The 20,000-nt window shown below is 37.2% G+C and overlaps 1 protein-coding gene across 1 annotated transcript in view; it reads right to left on the bottom strand.

Moving 5' to 3' along the window:
• LOC119575463 (5'-3' exoribonuclease 2 homolog) overlaps positions 1 to 19,118 on the bottom strand; it is a gene marked incomplete at its 3' end in the record, with an annotated part of 19,853 nt that extends 735 nt beyond the window's left edge. The window contains 15 exon segments of the mRNA XM_037923104.1: positions 1 to 21; positions 627 to 878; positions 2,998 to 3,074; positions 3,241 to 3,397; positions 3,501 to 3,815; positions 3,925 to 4,122; positions 5,712 to 5,824; positions 6,024 to 6,206; positions 7,094 to 7,191; positions 7,622 to 7,825; positions 9,551 to 9,782; positions 9,951 to 10,102; positions 10,390 to 10,567; positions 18,453 to 18,629; positions 18,982 to 19,118. The exon segment at positions 1 to 21 is cut by the window's left edge and continues 735 nt beyond it. Coding sequence (XP_037779032.1) covers positions 1 to 21; positions 627 to 878; positions 2,998 to 3,074; positions 3,241 to 3,397; positions 3,501 to 3,815; positions 3,925 to 4,122; positions 5,712 to 5,824; positions 6,024 to 6,206; positions 7,094 to 7,191; positions 7,622 to 7,825; positions 9,551 to 9,782; positions 9,951 to 10,102; positions 10,390 to 10,567; positions 18,453 to 18,629; positions 18,982 to 19,056 — 2,432 coding nt within the window.
• Positions 19,119 to 20,000: the final 882 nt, after the last annotated feature.

Raw genomic sequence — 20,000 nt, 5'->3', positions numbered from 1 at the left:
TGGAGATTCGGCAGGTGGTGGCTGCAGGAGGACGGCATGGTAAGTTGCATGCTGGCTCCTTTGTTACTCTTATATCCTCAAGCCTATTCTTTATAATCCTCAGCTTGAACTTATGACCAGAGAAGAACATACCAAGAGGAGATCATCTATTCACATATCACACAAAAAGAAGAACAAAAAAATATGCCAGTCAACAGTCAATAACTTTTACCAATAAACAGTAATCAAAGATAAAGCCTAATATCTTCAAATGATGTGAAATGAAGAAGGCAATGGATGAACATGTGAAAACTTTAAACACAACTATAAACTCAAATCCACACCATAATATCACAGTGCATACTGTACTCTCCCTTCTCTTCATAATCAAGGAGGATTCACAATAACCCATTATGTTCATTAGTATGGCTGTGTTTAAGTTTTCTTGCAAAATTTAAAAGAGTTGGGGCACCATTCCCAAATACATTTCAGATAGGTCTAGAATAACATCCTGCAATACAGAGACATTCACTCTTTACAATTCAATCTTCAAAGAGACTTGCATACCTTACACATGGATTCTCTTACACCACAGGATATTACCATAGAAAATATCTGAAATCCCTTCACACAAACAGACCCCTTACCCTAGAGTCCTGTGGCCGGACATGCCGAGTGAAGCGCGGGGCATGTTCTGATTGAATCCGATCACTGGGCGGTAATTTCTGTTGCCTCCTTGATAATCTTCTGGCTTCAAGACACGGGGTGGTTCTTTAGCTCCTTCCAATCTCCTGGCTGGGAAGACGAAGTCATCTGAGTATTTTGGATCCCTGTACCTTACCGTCACAACATGGTTGTTTGTAAGTTCCTCCAAGCCTATAACTGGAGATGGAAGAGCTCTGCAGGGAAGAGAGAGAAAAAACATTGAATTTATATCTTGGATAAACTTAAAACAAGCTACCAATTCAATGATGTAGCAAGTCTTTCTTATTATAAAAAATACAAGTATTTTTTTCTCATGAATATAGTTCTGTTCCTTTCAAGATTGCTTAGTAGATACACACTAATAATAATAGCAAATATCAATCCCAATCTTTTGGAAGTTCAACTTTTAAAAACTTTTTACAGGTCCCTTCTACTTATCATCTCTTAGATTTTAAAGTTGTGGCCTCTTGGAATACTCCTTAATAATACTTTCAGTTTGAGAAAGACTTTTAAGAATAAGAAAGAGAGAGAGAGACTGAGAGAGAGAGAGAGAGAGAGAGAGAGAGAGAGAGAGAGAGAGAGAGAGAGAGAGAGAGAGAGAGAGAGAGAGAGAGAGAGAGAGAGAATATTCCAGCACTAGATAGTGCAATAGGCTATCAAAAAAGTGTATATCTTCCTCCTGATTGTTCAATTTATTGATTATTTGTGAGGAAAATGTATGTAATATGACTGGACAGAACTCTCAGTGTCTCACTGTACCCAATGCCCATCCTTTAAATTTATTAGAGAAAGTGTTCTTTACGGGGGTAACCATTTATTTTACATCTGGGGGGGATTCCCAAGTCTGGCCGACTCCCAAGGTGACAGGAATGTGCAGTCAGAAAAAATTTGTTTGAAAGCTGGGGTGATGGGAATGACTTGCCATGTGTACTCAGTTCTTGGTGTAAGATTACACTAAGTAGGTATTTAGGAAGAGTAAAAAATAAACGAGGGCAGAATGCACCATACATGAGCCATGGCTGGAAGAGTGCTGACTCCATGGACATAACTTATTGTTATTGCACAAAGTTGTAGTCTACACAGAGACAATATGGAATCTGCTCAAGGAAAATAGTCAATTATCACCTTGACACAACATATCAAATGACAGATATGGGCATTGAATTATGGGGGAGAATAACATTGCAAAGAGGAGGCAAAGAGTCTTGATATTGGACACGAGTGTTTGCATGGACCAGGCCTAAGAGATACATACTGGGAGTCTCTGCTGAACTATTATGCCTGAATTTTGTTCCATGCACAAGACACCCAGATCCATTGGGTTAAATTAACTTTTTCTTGACATATAACTCATATAGAAAAAGCACTCCAGTCAGCTGTAGCTGAAGACTTAACTGTCAAAAAATAAGGGAAGACTCTTGGAGAAGAAGAAGAAGAAAAAGAAAAAAAAAAAAAAAAAAGAAAAAAAAAAAAAAAAAAAAATATATATATATATATATATATAATATTTATAAATAATAATAATAAATAAATAAATAAATAAACAAGATTAAATAAAAATCAAATATCAAATAGAGGAAGGAGTCAGTCAGGATGGTCCTTAAGCGCCACACTTTCATTATTAATTCATGTGCTTGCTTTTATACAGAAAACAGTTTATATGAAAGGAATATTAATGTAACAAGAAATGTTTTGAAAATATGAATGTTTTCTTTGTTCAATCTTCAAAGATGGTGTGTTCTGTGAACTTTAAAAATGATTATCTAGCAACAAATTCTGCAATGCAAACCCTTTAAGCAACTGTAACCCAAATTCTTTCAAACCCCAGTCTTCTACTCCAGACTGACCCAGGTATGTGAACTGTCCAATGAAGTTTTGTTTTGTGAAGTTGGCTTCCACATAGATGGCTCCACAAGTGCTAAGTTACCAAGGAATCATTTAGTATCATTTAAGGTCCCCATTCCTTGAATTTCAGGAAAAATATTATCTCTGATACAACAGATACTGATATTGTGATATTAAAAGACTAAGAGAAAAAGAAAAAAAGAAAAAAAAAATCAAGGAAAAGAGAAAAAAATGCGACAGGTAGGTCTCCTTGGTGACCAAGTTCCTGTGGAACCATCCATGTGTAAACAGTATTAATAAACAAATTCACAGTAGACAATGGCATGTATATATACACCACTCTAGTGTCCATGGCTTAATTTTCAGTCACAAGTTAAAATCACTTCATTCATTGCACAACAACCACTATCTTATGGTCATATATCAAGTCCCTAGAAAAAATAGCACCCTTCTGAACAAAAAGCTTACCCAGTTGGCTTGACAACATTGGTAGCCATTAGCACAGTCCCCTGCATGCCTTGGAAGTCTTCTCCAGCAATTGGAACCTGTTAATGATATAAGATGGATTTTTAGATAATTTAATTTCTCTGGAAGTGGAACTTAAAAAACAAAGAAAAAAAGAAAAAAAAGAAAAAAAAAGTTACTAATTTCATCAAATGAAACTAAATGTACTTGATTATGATATAACTCTATCAAGAACTCAAAAAATACCTCAGTGTCAAAGCTCATCCCCATACGATACAAGTCAGTCAGCTGTTTGTAAGATTGGTGTTGCACACTGACATAGAGGAAACTATCACCTCTTTTGTTGCGCAACTTTTCTTCTGGAGTCAATTTATGATACACTGACTTCAGGGCATTCTTTAATCTGTTAAGAAAAGAAATATTAATTCTCAGTATCAAAAATAATATGGAAAAATCCAAATACATTTCTGCAATGTAAAACATTAAACTTGCACAAAAAAAGGCACCTTTTCTCATCCACAAATGGGAGTAGGGCTACCCCCTGCCAAGCAAACTTCTTTCCATTCAGGTCGATCTTGAAGTCTTCTGGGTAGAAGTCAATGATGACAGACTCTGGGTCATACATAAGTTTTCCCCATGGCTCAGGCACATGAGCTCGACTTGCAGCTGGGAACACACCCATCAACTGCTCCAGTGGATTAAAGGGTTCTCCATGATCAAAGGTAATGTTGGCAGTTGCACAGTTGGAAAAGTCAGAAGCAAATGGTGCATAGTGGAAGGGGAAGTACCAGTCCCATGATACACATCCTTGGTAGTAGTATCTGTATGTGAGAATCAGAAATCAGCTTTAATTCCACTCATAACAGTTTGAACATATTTGAAGATCATATTCATTATAAAACTTAACAAGTTTCAAAAATGTCTACTTACTTTAACACCCAGCAGAGACCACGTGCATATTCATTGGCAACCTTTTTCCTGAATGCATGATTATCAGACGAGACTTCGAATTTTGATTCATAGTACCGATCCTTTGCACCCTCTTCGTACAAGCGCACTTCATCTGGGGTCTCCTCCTCACTGTCACTGTCCATTTGGTCATTGGATCTCTTCTGTCCACGCCCCTGTCTGTGATTGAAATAGTTAAGAGAATAATTTATATTTAATATTAGACAAGTTTTGTTTTTGAGAGAGAGGGAGAGAGAGGGAGAGAGAGGGAGAGAGAGGGAGAGAGAGGGAGAGAGAGGGAGAGGGAGAGGGAGAGAGAGAGAGAGGGGAGGGAGAGAGAGAGAGAGGGAGAGAGAGAGAGAGAGAGAGAGAGAGGGAGAGAGGAGAGAGAGAGAGAGAGAGAGAGAGAGAGAGAGAGAGAGAGAGAGAGAGAGAGGGAGAGAGATTGTATTTTTCAAATATTTCTGAGCATGCATTTCTACAGGCATGTGTAAGCTGTTTTCTAGGAATGCCATTTTTTAAGCTGAAAGCTAAACATGTGCATTCACAGACTGCTTGCCTTGCACCTCACCACTCAAATAGCCTGTTACCTATTCCTCTGCTTCTTTCCTAGGTGCTTTAAATGATATATCTACAACTTTTTTCATGTCTATGTTTAGTGGCTATATCTTTTTTACCTAATTATTGTTTTGGGTTAATAACCACAGTAAATGGCCAGTGTGAGACATCATATGATTCTTTGTTAACTATTTCCTTGATCGATTTTCTAATGATGATATGAGTGTCCCAGCTATAATGAACATAATTTTTGAAGTGAAATTTTTTTTGCATGGATATGGTATGTATATATACCTTCCTGGCCCCTAAAGGTTCAATTGCTCAAGCAAAAAATTAGGAGTGTGGGAAACATAAATTTACCCTATTCTCCACAATCTCAGCTCAAGCAGAAATGACTAAAAAGAGGCTTTAGGTCTACTTTTGATAGGATGTTTCTCCTCAATGACCACAACTAGGGGTAAACAAGGAAACAACCCAATAATGCCCATAACATGGAGGAGGCTCAAACACATAAAGGATGGTCTAGCCATGACTTTGAAGGACATCAATTGTCATGTGTGGGTGAGAAAAGAGAAGCATAGGAAACATATTTTTCCCAATGACTATAATTTTGGCTATTGAAAAAGAAAAAAGAAAGAAAGACAGAAAGAAAGAAAAAAAGGAGAGAGAGAGAGAGAGAGAGAGAGAGAGAGAGAGAGAGAGAAGAGAGAGAGAGAGAGAGAGAGAGAGGGGTAGTGATGTGTTATGTGAGTGTGTGTGTGTGTGTGTGGTGTGTGTGTGTGTGTGTGTGGTGTGTGTGTGTGTGTGTGTGTGTGTGTGTGTGTGTGGTGTGTGTGTGTGTGTGTGTGTGTGTGTGTGTGTGTGTGTGGTGCTGTGTGTGTTATACATGTGGTGTTTGTGGTGTGTGTGTGTGTGTGTATACATGTGGTGTGTGTGTGGGTGTGTGTGTTCGTGGTGTATACATGTGTGTGGTGTATACATGTGTGTGTGTGTGTATATATATGTGTGTATATATATATATATGTGTGTGTGTATATATATGTGTGTGTATATATATATGTGTGTGTATATATATGTGTGTGTATATATATGTGTGTGTATATATATGTGTGTACGTGTGCGTGTATGTACGTGCGTGTGTATGTATGTGTGTGTATGTATGTGTGTGTATGTATGTATGTATGTATGTATGTATGTATGTATGTACTTACCCCTTGGCATCCATGTTGGTGAGTCGTTGCTGCATGATCATTCCCTTAGCTCCTGAAGCGACAGACACTTCTCCTGCTCTCATGACACCCAAAGCTCCTTGTCCACTCACATCCTATTGGAGATATTATGTGATAGAGTATGCAAGGTGTCTAAACTCGACTTCCATAAGCTTCTTAAGATGCTCATTCCATTTTTATCTCATTCACCTATTTACTTCTTATTCTTACTCTCTCTTTACATTGTCAAAAAATGCTTGTGACAAGTCATAATATACGAGACATTTTTAGAGAAACTTGATGAGTAGTACTCACTCTGAACATGTTTGCAGCTTCCTTTTCAATTCTCTCCTGTCTCCTCTTCGTCTTGTTTCGGGCCCTGAAGTCCAGTTCCCTCCTCTGCCTGTCTCTGAAGATCTCATCCTCCACTTTACCAAGGTTTTGCATGATCATCTGCACACGTGACATGTCAGCTGTTCCGCTGTCTGTTAACCAGCCCTAGTAAAAAAGAGATGGTCATTTAATAATCTATTTGAAACTAATTGCACTTCAGGTTTAAGTTTTAATTTGCTTTTAGGTATAAATAACTTCTTTAAATCATTACCACTAGGAGCATGTAATGTCTACTGTAGGCTTGTTTGAGTAGTTTACACACAGATGGCTCTTCAAGTGCTTAGCAAAAGAAGGATTCAATTAGTATTAGACTTACCCTTGCCTTTTATATAATGCTATTAATATCAATACTGTTAATGCTGAAATTATGGTTATTATAATTCTGTTGACCCCAAGGCCCAATTTATTACAATGATGGCTTTTCAAAGAAAATAGGTCAGGCATAAGTGGCTGCAATAAAGCAAAGCCTCTCTTTCTTTCTTATCTAGTGTATGAGCATATTTCTTATGTATCTGTCCTTTGAAACTCTGCTGTTTGATTACTATGATATATACTAGCTCTTGACTTACATTTCTTGGTGTGTAAATTTCAGGTATACAATAAAAACTACTTATAATGAAAGATGAAAATTTGTTGCCTTTATATGGCTGGGCCTGGCAATAAGGCTGCTGGGGGCTCAACACCTAATAATAATAATAATAATAATAATAATAATAATAATAATAATAATAATCCTGGCTATTCAAAGAATGGGAAAATCAGGATCAGTCACTAGGGCCAACTGCTGGCTGAGCACACGTGGAGCCATCTGTTTGTACATAAACAGACTGACATTGGGTTAAATAAAACATTACATGTAGAACAACTGAAGGAGGTTATGCCATACATTATTATATATTTATTTATTTTTTTTCACAAAACCATATTACCCTTAAGCAGGAACTGTATCAAATGCAATAAAAAGGAAAGAATAAAAGAAAGAATAAACTTACACCAGTTTTGTAACAACAGTCTTTGTAAAGACGAACTAGACGGTCAATTGCATTTTCTCTGATTTCTAGTGAGGGCAGATGAGGAAGGAAATCATTTCCTGAAAAAAAAGTGAGAGAATAACAAATAAATTAGTAAGATGTAACATCAAATAAAGCCATTTGAAGGAGAGAAAAATTAATAAAATTAACCTGTATTGGCCACGCCATGCCTATAACTGTCATACAAAATGACTTATCATGCCAGGTACGGCTATAGGCGTCGAGACAAGCTAAAGCAAATTGAGTCACCAGAATTAGTGACTCCAAGAAATTTCTGATACATTAGTAGGCCTACATCACTTTCATGACCTAAATCAAAGACTACGAAGACAAAATCTATCTCTTACTTTGCTATTTGCATGTTACATTATGTAACATGAAACAAGAGGAAAGCAAGTGCCCCCATGGGTTCTGTACCAATATATTTCTAGCTCTTTATTCTCCTTATTCAAGCAATCTATTCTGCAGCATAAAAAAAGACTAACTTACCCACGAAGAAGCACATGAAGACCCAGTCATCTATGGCACGATCAAAGTTATACTCAAAGGGTAGGCAGGGCATGGCAAGCTCCCTTTCTAGGTATTCCCTCAGCACGTTGAGCCGGACGAAGATAAACTTGACTTCCTCATATACCTTCTCTGATACGTCTTCCATGCCATCAGGAATCCCAACACACTCTTGCATCTCATGACCTTGAGCAAAGTCAGGGAGATTTACATATGTATAACTGATATTGTTGTGGCTTCAAGTAAATAGGATGATTATAATAAAAGAAGCATTGCTATTTATAAACTACAAATAAATATACATGTTTACAAATTTGCTTTTAACCCATTGGATCCAAGTGAAGGGGACATCTCTTCATGAAAAAATTTGGCTAAGGGCTCTTGTGACAAAAACATTTTATCATAAGATAATGATGTTGAGTGGCCAGTGACTAGGATGTCTTGCCATGAGTACAGAAAGTTCTTGAAGGAAATATGATACAGTGGGCCTGTAGGAAGGGGCTCTTGCAATATTTCCAACAGTAAAAGAGTGTGGAATGTATCATCTGAAGGTCACACTAGTCTATTCTGTCCTAGGATCCCCAGATAGGATCGCCGACGTCTGGTCAGCTACAGAGAGGGATTGGTCACACTACATTCAGTATCCCTTCGGACAGTAATATGATATGGCTTACTGCTGCATACCATTACTAAAATAAGATTTTACCTATATTTAAGATTTACCTATATCTTAGATAATAGGATCAGGAAAAATGAAATATGCATATTTGTGGAGAGTTGATGTGCTTGGCTTATCGTAGCTTACTTCATCCATTAATATTCTTTTCACATTCTTACTTTTATAATCCTTACGAATAGTGTTCCACAATGGCTCTTTGACTCTCACTTTATCCAACAAGGCGTAAATAATTTCTGAAGAGAGCTCCATGCTTTTGGCGTGTCGAAGTGGATTGATGTTTATGTTTGTTAGTCAAATGAAAGTTTATACGAATTATATATAAACATTTAATGAGACATCATTGTTCGATGCAATATATCTTTGTGTCTAATAATTAAGTTTGTTTTTATCATGATATATAATATAAATTTTTAAGATTCTAAGTAACGAGTTTACCAATAATTATATTATAGTTTTTGTTTCGGCAATATATTTCAGCTCTAGGCAGGGATGAGATACCGACAGAGCGCTTTCGCGCTGCGGAGGGATTTTCATCTCGGATCCGTTTACAGCAAGGGAAGCATCCAGTTCTGCAACGGGATCCCTGGACAGAATAGAATAATGTGACCGGCCCTTGAGCCATGCCTAGAAGGGTGCCTTCTCTACGGCAGACACTATTTCCATGTGCTGTAACCTGTTCCTACCTCCCCTGACCAGCAGTGCTGTGTTTAGAAAAATTGAATATGAATATATAAAATAAAAACAGAAATAAGAAAGAAATACTTATGGTTCTTAAACAGGTGTGCAGCTTATAAGCTGCACACCTGGGATCAACACTCAACTAGTCCTAAAGCCCAAATTTTGGCCCATGTGCTTGCCATAAAGGACCCAGATCCAACAGGTTAAAATTTATCATGAAATGTGCAGATCTTGGAAGTTATATGTTGCAATTGTTATAAGTGGTATCTGGCTTCTTAAAGACACAAAAATCCATTATTGACACCATTATCTATAATCATTCAATAAAGACATTACCATCAGTGATACGTGATAAAAGTAAAGATCTAGGGAAATAATAAACTCATTCTGAACCTATGATACAATTTCTTTATCCACATGTTGCTTCTCACTACAATAGTGGAAAACAAAAATATTGTTTCAAGCAATTACAGGAATGCAAATACCAATCTCTTCCATCCCCTCCTTACCCACCCCACCCTAAAAGACCTAAAGGCTCTCTTCCAGTCACCTACCAAGCTGTCCACAGAGATCACATGGCTTGGGTTTGTTGGGCTTGAACTCCTCTCGGATGATGGTGAAGTTGGCCTCGTGTGTTGCCAGTCCCAACATAATGAGATCGGCATCAGCCCCACAAAGGACATGTTGGGTATTGGGGTCATGGTCTGGCTGTGCTCGCTGACGCCGGATAAAGTCCATGATCTTGTGTTCTCCCTCACCTGGCACATTTGCATCTGAGAGTATAACCTGTTTTTGGAGGTAATAACAAAAAGCTTTGATACATATTAAAAAAACTTGATGATTTCCTTTTCAACGTTTTATCCACCTACTGTTCAAGATGTTACAGGTTCTAATATACTACGTAATATACTGAAATTCTTAAAATATTGCCAGGAGATCATTTAGAACACCAACCTTAATCTTCCTCCAGCCTGGGTCATTATTTAACCGATCATGAATGTAATAGTGAAGGCATTTTGAAAGCCTCTCCATGAATGGGGTTCCAGGAGTGATGCAATTGGAGTCGAAGTGGGATTCCTTGGGCTTCTCTGGGGGGAGTTTGAAGCCTGCCAAAGATATGGAAAATGGTGAGTAAATAAGTGAGAAAAAGAAAGGAGGAGGGAGTGTGAAAGTATGGGTGGGAAATCATGGATTTCTTAATTAAATGTCAATCTATTCAAAGTACTACCTTTAAAACTAATTTACATAAAAAATAAAAAAATAAAAATAATAATAATAAAAATAAAAAAGGAACAAAACATGAAGGGGAACAAGCCTAAAGGAGAGGAACCTAATACAACTACTTTATTAATAAGAAATAATAATATGCAAAATAAATGCTTGAAAGCCATACCCTTTGACAAGAGCTCCTGCCTCAGGCTCTTCACCTTTGCTGCCTTCTCCTCAGCTTCCTTGGAGGCACGGAAACGCCTTGACCTCTGCTGGTTCATTTTGGCTCTGGGGGCCACACCATCGATAGCCATGTAGAGCACTTTGCGAGGCCGTACAATAGTAAACAGGCGGTCTATGCACTGGAAAGAAATGGTTGGTGGTGTTATTGGCACTGTCTGGTCTTTTTTTTTTTTTTAATGAATATAATTAACCCATTTCTGACGGGTAGTATTTATAGAGGCCCAGGCCTCGCTGCCGGGGGCTTATATCGTCGCCCGATCATGTGCAACCACTCATGCCAAATACAAGCATGCCATGCCGTTTCTTCGTAATATTACGAAGATATGTTGTATTTTCAGTTTTCATTATTTTCTAAAGTCTCTACTTGCCATACTTCCTGATAAATTGAGACTGAAGGATACTTTGTTGTTATATAGACTCCATCGTTGATCATTATTCGGTCTATAGTCCGAATAAAATAAGCAGTGTGTGGCATCATGGAGTTGAAATCGTTGGTTTGTTGTGTTTCCCCCCCCCCCCCCTGATGCATGGTAAAAATGAGAAAGTGTTAAAACCAACTTAATCACATTTTCAGTGGCATAAAAATAATCTTTTGCCGTGATTGTAAAAAAAAAAAAAAAAAAAAAAAAACTCATGGCATGTTCATAGATACACCATGGCATGTGCGTACATGCCCCTGGCAGATGGTCCCGCCATGCCATGGCATGTGCGTACATGCCACCCATCGGCAATGGGCTAAAACATCAAAATATTCCAGTTGTTTGCTGACCCCTTCCACCTCCCCAATATATAATGCATTACACATACATTACTCTTGAAAGTATACACAGGACAATGGGAGGACTAAATATTCCCCAAATTTCAGGGGGAAGTTTGGTCAATCTATGAGTCATCTCAGTTTGATTATGATTAAATTGATTTTATTGTCGTTTATTACTTGATAGGCTACAGAAGTCAAGAGTAAGGATGCTGCAGCAGGAAAGATAAAAATGAAAGGAAAAGAAGTACAAGCCAAACTGTATGGTCTCTTCAAGATCACCTGAAACCAAATGATGGTGATGATGATGATGATGATGATGATGATGATGATGATGATGATGATGATGATGATGATGATGATGATGATGATGATGATGATGATGATGATGATGATGATGATGATGATGATGATGATGATGATAGAACTTTAGACAAAAATAGTGGGGAGTTGTCAAAGGAATGTTGATAACTCTAAACTTCAAAAGTACATTTCTTTTTCTAGTTTCTCGGTTACTATCAGATAAATTTAGATGGGACTTGTATCACTGGACATTATTTTCTTAATTACCCATTGACTAAGGTCTGTTTTTGTTTGCTGTATAGCATAATCTGTTTATCTGCCAATACCTGGGATAGGTCCTTCTTTTCCCCCACCTGAGGGGTGGTATAGGCAAGTTGCTAACAAGAAAATGTTATGGAGGAGTGAATTGTATTTTGCCTGATACACAAGCTATGCCCAAAATAAAATAAATGTAAAAACACACACACACACACACACACACACACACACACACACACCTCTTAAAGTAAAACAACAGGTTTTCCATATCCTATGTGACTATATGGGTACACAAATGGTGTACACTCCCATGACCTTTTAACCCATAACTGACGGGTAGCATTCATAGAGTCCGGGGCCTCGCTGCCAGGGGCTTATATTGTCGCCCTAGCATGCACGACCACTTATGCCAAATACCAACATCCCATGCCGTTTCTTCGTAATACTACGAAGATATGTTGTATTTTCAGTTTTCATTATTTTTTAAAGTCTCTACTTGCCAAACTTCCTGATAAATCGAGACTGAAGGGTATTTTTGTTGTTATATAGACTCCATAGTTGATCATTATTCGGTCTATAGTCTGAATAAAATAAGCAGTGTGCGGCATCATGGAGTTGAAATCGTCGGTTTGTTGCATTTTTTTTTTTGTTGCATGGTAAAAATGAGAAAGTGTTAAAACCGACTTAATCACACTTTTACTGGTAAAAAAATAATCTTTTGCCGTGATTGTAACAAAAAAAAAAAACTCATGGCATGTCCATGCATACTCTATGGCATATGCATACGTGCCCCCGGCAGATGGTCCCGCCATGCCATGGCATGTGCGTACATGCCACCCGTCGGCAATGGGTTAATGTGTGTTTTGCTATTGCTATGATGATCTTCAGTTTATCCAATTCATTGGGTATATGAGCTTGTCTGGCCAGCAGTCAGTGTCAAGCACTAGCACCATGATTTTTCTTGTCATCTGCTCAATATCCTCAAAGACCCATACCTTGGTTGAGCTCTTGGTCACTATTATACTGATGGTGTTTATATTGAAATTTGAATTTGAAGCCAATTTTGTTACTTCCAAATAATAACTACTCCAATCTGCTATGATGGTTTTATATATTTGAATACATTCAATAACTTTTTCATAATCCCGTAACTTCAAAAAACAATGATTAACACCATATAACTCACAATTTTTTTAAATATATAATTTTCCTGCCACCACATACCAAACATGTCTATCTACACTATATTTGCAATGTTACTTGCAATACAAATAGTTTGTCCTCCTTGGCAGACAATGTGCGATCTGACGAAATATAGAATCCTATCTAAATTAAAATCTAAAATAACATTACAGTCATGGAGTTCATATAGATTGCAATCTGATCTCCATTTTCAATCAATTATCAAATTATCTATACACATCATATACCTGCTGCTGTGTGATTCATAATACATATATTTCATGCTATGTGTTGGCTTTCATAACTAGCACATTAGAGGCATGTGATATATAGTAATATGTTTTAAAATTACTGAAAAAAAAATCACAGTAACATACAACATTTTAAAATTCCCTTACAATTCTCCAGGCCCCTTTTACCCATAATATGGGGCAGACACAAAGCTTTGCACATTATAAGAATTTTAAATAGTTAATATTCTGGTATCTTATTATTGTAAAGTACTTGATATTCTGATATTTTATTATTTCAAATACTTGATATTTTGATATTTTATAACTGTAAATACTTGATATTCTGATATTACTACTCTTGCATTACCAAATCCTTTAAGGCAGACAAAATTTTACATATTCAATACTGTTTATTTATTATCTGCAGAAGTATATAAAAGATAAGTTTCATAAATGCACCAGCTCTGTCCTAACAGCTTATTTTACTGGAATGACACCTAACACTGAAGAGTAGAACCTGCCATAACACATATAACATTCTAAGATAATTTTCTTCTTTAGCATTTTCTTCAGAAACTAATAATACAAGTAGTAGAGAGGTTGTAAAACTCAAAATTTCCAGGTGCTCTACAATATGTACTGTTCCAGCATTGAGAGAAAATATTATAAAATCAAGGGAGCAATGAAATAATCTAACAACTTTGTAGTGGATGATGTAGGTAAGGGAAGTAAATGGAGCCAATAGGAATTGTGGTAATTCTAGAGGAGGTGAAATACTCAAAAGTGTAATAATAAAAACCCAAGCTAAGAATTTAATTTCACATAAAAAAGAGTGTGGAAAAAAGAAAAATCGAAGCAAAGATTTTGCCTTGGATAAGTCAACATAATGAAGCAGCACAAGTGAGTGTAAGAACCTCAGCCTAAATGAATAAAATACAGCAAAGATAGCGATATGAACTCAAGTACCTTCCTAAACCAAAGGCTATGATCCCAGAACTGATCACTGAGTTTAACTTGCTGTACTTCTGGCTGTAAAAAAATAAAAAAAATCCTAACTCTGGAACTATGCCCCTGAACCCCCTTCCAAACCCTGTATTTCCCTAGCCAGTGTGGTCATTTATTATACAAAAATAACAATAAAGAAATACCTAACTTAACCAGAGGACGGGTAGAGCTCTGCTGCCACAACAATAAAAAGGTGTAGCTGTGTGGTTTGATATCAAATTTGCACTACTGTTGCTTGTACTTGGTACCCTAATGTTTTTAATTCAGTAAGGGTTTCAATTTTATCCCTGTATTGTTTTTGGTGAAAAACCACACTAATAACAAAACATTTCACAGGTTCAAATACTGTGTGCAATCATAACAACATGGCTTCTGTACCCAACTAAATTGGCGAATCACGTAACATTGCCCCATACAGTGATGTCGCCCCAAATTTTATAGAGCATAAAATGTGTATAAAATAGAGAAATTAATTATATTAATAAAATGTAATGGCATTTTATAATGTTTGGAGACAAAGAATGATAATCAATTTGGAATTACCTATCAATGGCAAAGCAAAGAAGGGAACTTGGTCTCTCTGCAACAAATTTTGGCACCTTTAATTTAATATTGTGACATAAATATGTCTTCTTGTAGTTTAAATTTGTCCTTGAATATTTTGCATAATGTTTATCCATTTTATAAGCATTGTTTATTAAAATTCCATGTCCTCTACATTAACTGAACATGTACTTAACATGACATCACAATAGACACCAGCAACCAGAGCATTGTAATAGATAATTATGTCACAGTACAAGATGGACCCAAGGGACATCAAATGAAATTTAAATCAGTTCCATCATGGTAAATAAGGTGCTGTGTCACCTATAATATGCAAGATATCATGATATTAACGAAAATGAACAGTGGATAGTGGTCGCAATTCCAGCCAACAGTGACAAATAGGATTTTGATGACTCACCCCCTGCCCATTAGAGATTTACTGGTCGAGGTAAGAAATTACTGACACAAGACCCAGATCCTCGCCAGGTAAGCACAATGGAGACAGAAAAAGATGGCTCGATCTTCTCTCTTGTCATATATCTCCTTCATTTTCAGTATGCACACCTTTTGGCACAGATGAAAAGTGTCTTAGTTTTCATTAAGGTAAGCACTTCATACACTCTTTCTTTTTTTTTACTGTTATCCTGATTGTAATACATGAAAAACTTTCTGGGTGTTGTGGACTTTGCAGTGATATGCAGCAGATATTTTCATCATTTTAAATATGATGCCAAAGCAGCTATACCTGTGCTGTTTATTACTCTACTTTTTATGCTCTATAAGATAGTGGTGTCCATTTCCCTCTATCTCTGTGTGTTGCTCTTGGTAAACTTAATCAAACCCCTATTTACAATTAATGTGTTTTGCATAAACTAAATTACTGAAAGATTTACTTCGATCACTTGCTTTTACCACACAATTTCCCTGATACTTATCACAACCGTCATAGTTACTGGGGCCAATATTGTAGCTGTGCTTTGTTTGCAACCAGAATCAGCACTAGAGTCATTCAAAACATGATGACAGCTTACAGAAAAACAAGGAAATTAGTGTTCGATGTCATTTTTAAACTTACCCCATATATCATTTGGTTAATTTTTATTACTGTGACAATCGAGTCTTTCAAGATATTATATACGTATATATCATCAAATTTATTCTTGTTTTATGAGAACAAATCTGCTGATCATTTCCATCACATTCACCAATGGACAATCTTTATGTGATATGATAAGTTCTAATAGCAGGGGAGGGCATGAAGTAGATCAGGGAAATTGCAGGGGAAAAACAGGCTGAAATAAGAACTGAGAACAAAAATGCATAAAACCAGCACAAAAAAAATTTTAAAACTGGTTAATGAAACTCTTCGGATGTCCCCAGCAAATTATTAACCCATTACTGACGGGTCAATTTTACTACTAATATACTACTTGGTCTACTGAGCACAGCTGTACATGCAGCGACGCCCCAGAGTACAGGAGTGGGAAGTTCTGCTTCATGTGACTCCTGTGGTCAGTGCCTGGCCATTGCAAGAAATCACCAGAGGTTTCTGTTACCTGTTGGAGTTGGCTTAAGTCTATGACCAAAGTGCCAACCTTCAAAAAACTCTACAGGGATTAAACCCCTCATTCGGTAAAATTTCACATATTCCAAATCCCCTGTGGTAATCACATAACATGTTGTAACTAATAAACTAACCTAAACCAAACCCCGTGAGATACATGCACTATGATCTATATATTCCCTGGATCCCTGTGGTAAAATATGTGTCTAGCCAGGGGGTTCTGCCCTGTGGACCCTGTGGTATAATAAGTGCTTTCATGTATGGTCTGAATTGCTTGGTTTCTAATCACTTTTTTCAACATTTGGGATACTTGATAGGCTCATATATCAAAGTGCATCAACATGTAATAGGTACCAATTTCTAATTCTTCTGCATATCCATGCATATATGGCTTTAAAAATTACCTGGAATTAAAACCAAACATCTCACTATCATTTGTCATGGTATGACATAGCATGGCCTATCAAGGCTCACGGTGGCTAAAATACACATGCTTACAAAATAGTGTAACTAATTACCAAAACACATAAGAGAAGTATAATGAAAATAATGGAATACATTAAATACATGAAGAAGGAAAAACAGACATTGGTAATTACAAAATAATCATTCTCTCAATTGTAAAGTACTATGGGAACTACTTGACAGATCACAATTACGTGGTCACATTTATTTTATTACTTGAAAGGTAAACATGATGGGTACTTAGAAAATGATGGGTCGATCTTCTCTCTTCTCTGTCGTCTATCTCCTTTATTTTCTATCTGTGCACTTTTTGCCATAGATGAATAGTGTCGTAGTTTTAGAAAAATTTTCTTGCATGTCAACCAAGCGTACAGTAAAATAAGTGTGTGGAGTGGTTACCTTGACGAAAACTAAGACCCTTTTCATCTATGGCAAAACGTGTGCAAATCAAAAATAAGAGATATAGGACAGACAAGAGTGAAGATCGCCCCTTCGTTTTCTAAGTTCCTTCCATATTTACTTCGCGAGAATCAAAACAAATGTGACGCGGAACTCATTACCAGGTAGTCCTTGTATTGCTAAGCACTCGTGAAAACAAATATTTTGTCATTTTCAGCATCCGTTTTCTCGATTTCATGTATGTAATGCATTCTTTTCCTTTTATTGTTCCTCATTTACGTGTTCGGCATGCTTGGCGTATATAATACCACGGGGGTCCAAGGGGCATAGCCCCCTGCCTAGGGAATTTATAGATCATAGTGTATAATCCCACAGGAATAAGGTTTGGTTGGTTTATTGGTTAGAACACATTATAACGGGTATAGAACCCAATTACATTGGCTTGCAGGGGTATTGATACTGGTATTCGGCTTGACTCTTTATTTCTGAGAGTTGACACCACGCAGTATAAGAACACGACATGTTTAGTTATACGGGTTATTGGGCCGCGCAGAGGTCACGGTCAGCTGCCCGGAGAGAGGGCGGAGCTGACCTTAGCGCGGTGGTAGCTTAGCACGAACTCCCGGTCAAACGAGGTCAGATATAAAATGTGACCTCCGCCCTCGCTGAGCGGGTGGTTCTTATTTGTGACATTTGGATCCACGTGGAAAACAGCCACGTGGTCCACTGGTAACCGAAATAGAATTATCCACATCCTGTAACAGAAATAGAATTATCCACATCTTATACACATTGTACGATTACCACGGGGGATCTGGATTATGTGAAATCCCATAATTTTTGTCAAATGATGGGTTTGGTTCCCGTAGAGTTTTTCGAAAGTTGGCGCATCAGTGCGTAGAGTTTGAAAGATGGCGGCGACGTCCGTAGAGTTTCATTGTCCAATTTTAAGCGTTTTTTGTGCTTGTTTTACACATTTATGTTCTCTTTTCTTCTTATTGCAGCCTGTTTTACCCCATAATTTCCCTGATCTACTTCATGCCCACCCCTACTATCGGGACTTATCAAATCACATCAAGATTGTCGGCTGGAGAATGCAACTGAAAATATCATCAGATTCATTCTCATCTCACGAAAACAAATCTGATGATATAAATATTGTCAGGGAAGACCCGGTTGTCATTTTCGGAAAATTAACCTTAGTTTTTGTCAAAGTGACCACTCCATACATTTCTTTAATTAAATCCTGATTGATACTATATGTACCTTAATGGATACCAAAAACTTACCTCAAAAATGGCAACCATCATTTCATCCTCATTTTTTGGTGCTGGTTTATCTTCTGGATGAGTACATGGATGAATAATACCATTCATGTCCAAGTACAAGTTGTCAAATTCGATGCCATTGGGATTTGGTTTGGATGTGTCCTGTGGAACTGTCTGTCCATCGTCTGTGTTGTATTGCTGGAAACAAGAAATAGATTTTGGGGGTTTCTAATGGCACAATCCTAAGGAGCATATTTGAAAAATTTTGTCATATGCACCTTAGATCTTGATGTAATGGTTATACTTTCCAATTAATTTCTGCAAACAATCGGGATTTCTATGCCGGAAACCTACACACACAAAAAAGTACTTCAGAATATAATGATATATCTTCATAATCACTGAATATCTATATATTCAAAACAAGAATCCTCGAAATACAGATTTAAACATAATTTCATGGATCACATGTAAACATCGGACACGAGTAGCGTCTCCTAAAATTCACAAGACTACTTTCACCTTCTCTCCTCTTATCTATCCTCCTTACCCTTTCTTCCACGCATTCTATGATCACCGATGGATATTTTCTGGAGAGCCATCGGAAGAAGGCTGGTACTCCCATCGCTAATGGTTAATTACTATGGATTCTTTAGTAGCTCTATTCCTCTCCTTGTTCGCGACCGAGACGCGACCGGTTACTAAATGCGGCTTGAGTAATGATTCGTACTCATTTTTGGCGAACATTTAATATGACTTTACGCTTCAATGACAGATAATTTCCAGATATCAATCGTTAATTTAGTTTATTCAGTATAGTTATTTTATTTGAAAACGACAAAAATAGTAAATGATATTGTATTTTGTAAGCCGGATTTAATGCCCGGGTGACCTCGCGTCTAAGGATGTAAACAAAACAAAATAGAAACGAGCTGCGTCATAAACACTATTTTTATACCGGCTACTAACGCTTCTCGCTCGCGCTGCAAAATTGCTTAAATGCTTGATTATTCTCTTCTTAACTTGAGTTGTCGGGTATCATAAAGCAATTGCCTATCTCTGTTATAGATTGCGAAAAAAGTATAGTGAATGTATTAAATGGTACTAAACATTCTCTCTCTCTCTCTCTCTTCTCTCTCTCTCTCTCTCTCTCTCTCTCTCTCTCTCTCTCTCTCTCTCTCTCTCTCTCTCTCTCTCTCTCTCTCTCTCTCTCTCTCTCTCTCTCTCTCTCTCTCTCTCTCTCTCTCTCTTTTCAGAAAATCAGCCTCCATTCTAAAGAAACTGTGTTGTGAAAACGTATATGTATTACCGTTCACAATACAGTCCATTGGCCCCGACCTCGCCAATGGCTGTGGCCATCATCCACTATTTTCTTCTTTGTTAATCTTTATTTCGCTAAAGGATATATACATATTACAATAGATTTTCCCTTATATTTCTATCTTCCACCGTCTCTCTCTCTCTCTCTCTCTCTCTCTCTCTCTCTCTCTCTCTCTCTCTCTCTCTCTCTCTCTCTCTCTCTCTCTCTCTCTCTCTCTCTCTCTCTCTTTTCTCTCTCTCTCTCTTATA

This window comes from Penaeus monodon, chromosome 7 (genome assembly GCF_015228065.2).
Source record: "Penaeus monodon isolate SGIC_2016 chromosome 7, NSTDA_Pmon_1, whole genome shotgun sequence".
Taxonomy (NCBI): Eukaryota; Metazoa; Arthropoda; class Malacostraca; order Decapoda; family Penaeidae; genus Penaeus; species Penaeus monodon.
Note: the sequence above shows the minus strand (reverse complement) of the source record. Positions and strands in the feature narration are given on the sequence as shown.